Source organism: Aplidium turbinatum, chromosome 5 (assembly GCF_918807975.1).
Source record: "Aplidium turbinatum chromosome 5, kaAplTurb1.1, whole genome shotgun sequence".
Taxonomy (NCBI): Eukaryota; Metazoa; Chordata; class Ascidiacea; order Aplousobranchia; family Polyclinidae; genus Aplidium; species Aplidium turbinatum.
Genome location: NC_137476.1, coordinates 10,999,730 through 11,004,191, shown reverse-complemented (window position 1 = coordinate 11,004,191; position 4,462 = coordinate 10,999,730). Strand labels below are relative to the sequence as shown.

The 4,462-nt window shown below is 37.8% G+C and overlaps 1 protein-coding gene across 1 annotated transcript; it reads left to right on the top strand.

The window, feature by feature from the left end:
• Positions 1 to 204: 204 nt before the first annotated feature.
• Positions 205 to 2,977, top strand: LOC145770484 (CWF19-like protein 2). The gene has a single exon (XM_082582145.1). It carries the CDS (start codon positions 230 to 232, stop codon positions 2,531 to 2,533), a length of 2,304 nt encoding a protein of 767 aa, XP_082438271.1. The 5' UTR covers positions 205 to 229; the 3' UTR covers positions 2,534 to 2,977.
• Positions 2,978 to 4,462: the final 1,485 nt, after the last annotated feature.

Below are 4,462 nucleotides of genomic sequence, written 5' to 3'. Positions count from 1 at the left end.
TAAACGCACAAAATATGATAAATGTACATATGGGCTGTGACTTGTAATTGAATATTAATGCACACTGCATATAACAACTACCGTACAGTAAACCTTTGCCAAGCCAATAATAATCTATTTTTAATCAACTAAACAAGAAAGTCATCTGAAGTTATACTGATAAATGATTTTGTTTTTGCAATAAATCTTTTTCTGTTTAGATTTAATACATATAATTATATTGATTACTATGTCTGGTTTCATAAGTTCAAAAGATATTGCACAATCACGTGAAATCAAGAAAAATTTACAAAATGAAGCGCTAATTGTTGCAAAAGCAGACTTTGATAAAAGAGAAAAATTTACACAAAAGAAAAAGGAACAGCAGAAAGATAATTGGATTACATCAAGCCTAGAGGATCGATTGTATAAAGATGAATCCAAGCAAAAGCTAAAGCACAAACATAAGAAAAAGCACAAAAAACACAAAAATAAATCAAAGAAGCGGGATTCAAGTTCAAGTGAAGACTCTGATGAAGAAGATGAATGGGTGGAGAAATCAAGCAAACGGTTGCAAAGTGAAAGCTGGATGAAAGATGATTTTTTATCTGGCATCAAAACTGTATCATCTCAAGAGATAAAGGAACAAAAAGAATTCAACAAGGTGAAACAAGATTCCACTTCAAAAACATTGTCAAGCTTTGACTGCCCGGGACAACACCAAAAAGAGCTAAATCCATTTTGGAAATCAGGAAATAAAGGTTTGCCAACCAGTTCTCATGACAGTTCAAGTAGTTTTGTTCCTGATATTGCTTGGCTTGAAAAATCATTAAAACGAATGCAAGAGCAGAGCGAAGAAACTGGTTGTCATATTGAAAGTCTTGCAAGTGAAAGATACGGTTCTTGGCAAGCTTTTCAAGACTTGCTTTCAAAAGCCAGAAGAAGATCAGGAAGACATGAAGCCAAACGTTCCTCACCAACTCGCCAGAGAAACTTCATTCGGCCCTCTGATGGAGAGCATTCTGGGATTAAGCGATATTCATCATCATCAAGTAATGTTACAGCAAAGTGGAAGAAGATAAAACCTGTGTCTGAATCAAAAGAGAAGATATCCAATCACTCAAATGAGGAACAATCTAAGCTTGTTAAATCTAACATGTCAAGAAAGGATTTATCGGCTAGCAGGAAATCAGAAACCCCAAGTCCACCACCAACTATTTCTCAACCAGTTAGCCATAATCCTCCTAAAACAGTGCAAGCTCTTGGAAAGATTTTAACTGAACAAGAAAAAAACGTTATTGGAGCAAAAATGATAAAAGCTGAAATTATAGGAAATCAGGCTCTAATTGAAAAGCTTAAGAAAAAATTATCTGATTCTAAAGAAGCTGAAGTGTATCAGAAAAGCGCGTCTGGAGAAAATCCTGCATCTAGTATGCAAAGTCACCAAGACAAAGAAAAAAGGAATTCTTCATCTTCTGGCAGTAACACTTCTGATGAAGATACTGTTCTTTTAACACGAACTACTAAAACTGGCCAGTCATGGCCTGTGACAGAAAGTGAGTATCATTTGCCTCCAACAAGTAAAAGAAAAAAGAAAAGTAAAACAAAGATGCATGATAAGGAAGGAAACAGAGAAAAGTATTTTGCTGATGATGACAAATATTCGCTTAAGGATTTAGTAAAACAAGAAAGAACAGGCGATTTTGACAGCCATACCCAGACGTTATCTCGTTTGAGTTCTAAACTTTTTACAAAAACTGATGGTGATAACTTTACTCTTGATGATATGTTTGAATCACAAGCGGGTGACATGTTAACAACCAGTACGAGTGATGAAAGTCGTCAAAAAGCAATTTCAAGCCATGGTAAGCTTATGCGTCGATTAGAAAAGTGCAAATTTTGTTTTGGTAATCCTGAAAACCCAAAACATCTCATAATGTCAGTGGGAAGAGTATCATATCTGAGGCTGCCATCCCATTGTTCATTACAAGATGGACATTGTTTAATTAGTCCTATGCATCACTCTGCCACAGGAACAAATCTTGATGAAGATGTATGGGAGGAAATAAGAAAGTTTATGCAATCTCTTCGTAATATGTTTTTAAAGGATGACAAAGACTGCATTTTTCTTCAGACTTGCATGGGATTAAAAAAGTCGCCACATTTTTTCATAGAATGTGTGCCTATGCCTCTTGAAATCGGTGACTTGGCACCTATTTATTTCAAAAAAGCTATCCAAGAGTGTGAAGGTGAATGGACTCAAAATAAAAAGTTGGTAGATACTCGTGGAAAAAATATCAAAGACAAGGTTCCGGCTGGCTTGCCATACTTTGCTGTTGAGTTTGGACTGAGTGGTGGTTTTGCCCATGTAATTGAAGATGAACATAAGTTTCCAAACTACTTTGGGAGGGAGATTTTAGGTGGAATGTTGGATGCTGATCCATACTTGTGGAGGAAGCCGAAAGACGAACGTTTCAATGAACAAATGAAGAGATCTATAGAATTTGAAAAGTTATTTAAATCATACGATTGGACAAGAACTGAATTATCTTGAAAACAAATGTTTATTGTTCAATCTTTTAAAATTTACCGAACTGAGGTTTTATCAAAGTGAAGAGAAACTTGCTGTTATGAGGAAGGGAGCGGTGTGTGTGCTGGCATTTGCCTTTGTACAATTTACACAAAATGCCGGTTCGATTAACTCGTTTGTTTCGATAGAGTGTGGTATTACTGTAGATGTGAGCTTTCAAATGCAATTCATAAAGGTGTAACTAACGAACTGACGCGCCAAAAATTGCGTATTTTGCGAGTTGTGTCAGTAACGAGCAGGGCTGGATTTCAGCCGGAACGGTCTGGAACGCCGCTCCGGAAGCTCGATTAAAAAGTTGACTTGTCCGGAACGGCGTTCCGGAAGCTCAAATATTTTATGCTCTTTTTATGCTTTGCCCTGTTCAGAGTAGCGTTAAGACGGTGTTTGTAATTTGTATCATTCATTTGATCCGTTATAGACTAGTGCAGTGCAACCTTGAGGCAGCTTGAGTGTCTTAGCGCCACACCCTGACGTTTACACTCCGATTGACACTCCGTTTACACTTATTGATCCACCTTATTACGTCACAATTAATTCCTCTGTATTTTTCCACTTTTATTACTGACTGTTTACCGCTGCTTAGCACCACTCTGGTATGCTTTGCCCTATTCGGAGTAGTCTTGTATGTCTGAGCAGTCGTGACAGTATCAATTGCAGAAATAGCCCGCCAATCAATTTCCGTATCTTTTATCATCACTTAGGAAATTCAATCCAAGATCGCTTGTTGAATTCAACAGACTCGTCATTTATTAACGCCTGCAAAATACTTGATCCAACTACTTGGCCAGAGGACACAGTAATGACACACGGAGAAAACGAAATCATTGAAGTGGCAAAGAGATTGCGCTTAGAATTTAAGCCTTAGATCAGGGGTTCCCAACCTGTGGTACGTGTACCACTAGTGGTACGCGAAGGTTTTTCAGGTGGTACGCGGGTAGCTTCCGTTTTTTTCACAAAAACCTGGATTTACAACTCTATATTTTGTTTATCTGTTCTGGTTTAGTTTACAAAACAAAAAAATTTCCCGAAGCCTATTCTTATTGTTACGTAACTATTCTTGTTTCGTATCATTACATCTTCAAAATACAGGTCATGTCAATTGTCAACAAGGAGCACACAGTTGCTTTGAAAAGCCGTACAACGCTGTAGTACAGTTGGGGTTAATTATGTGAAATGAGTGGTCTTGATAGACATCATCTACTGTTTTATAACTTAAGCTACAAATAGCGTTGGATTATGCTAACTATGTTAGTTGTAAGCTATAGATCGGAATAAAATGTTTAATAACAGTTACAAGGAATGTTAACCAATAAACGTCTGGCTCAGTATGGCCTCTTCGTATTCAACGCTAGCTTACTATGCTGTTCCACAGCTACTGATTTTCCCATCCACGTGGGAATGGGAACAGGGATTTTCAGTCACTTATGATGAACATCAAGTCAAAAAATCGAAACCGACTAGGCTAAGTGCGCCAGGAAATGACTTTCGATGCATTAGCAAATTTACACCGCACATCGACCAATTGGTGGACAGTAAACAAAAACCTCATTAAATTTAGTTGTGGTGCTTTAGTGTTATTTTAGTACGCCAATATTATTCTTAATAAAATATGGTTCGATCAAATTAGTTGTTCTGCAAGAAGTGGTACGCTTGGCAGTACAGAGCGTCCAGGTTGGGAACCCCTGCCTTAGATGAACGCGAAGCTGTGAGGGGACTTCGTGAGTTTGATAACGTCACTAAAGTTCATTCCAATTTCATCGAGCGAGCGCCGATTTTCACAAAAGCACCATTGCACCTCATACTGACATCTGACCGCGCTTCTCTACGCACTGTAACTGTTTATACAAATGGTCGGTCCTCCACTGCAAAAGTTGAGACCATGCAATTGAGACC

Bases quoted from the DNA above. Each gene is read 5' to 3' on its own strand.
- LOC145770484 (XM_082582145.1), top strand. From the start codon at position 230: ATGTCTGGTTTCATAAGTTCAAAAGATATTGCACAATCACGTGAAATC.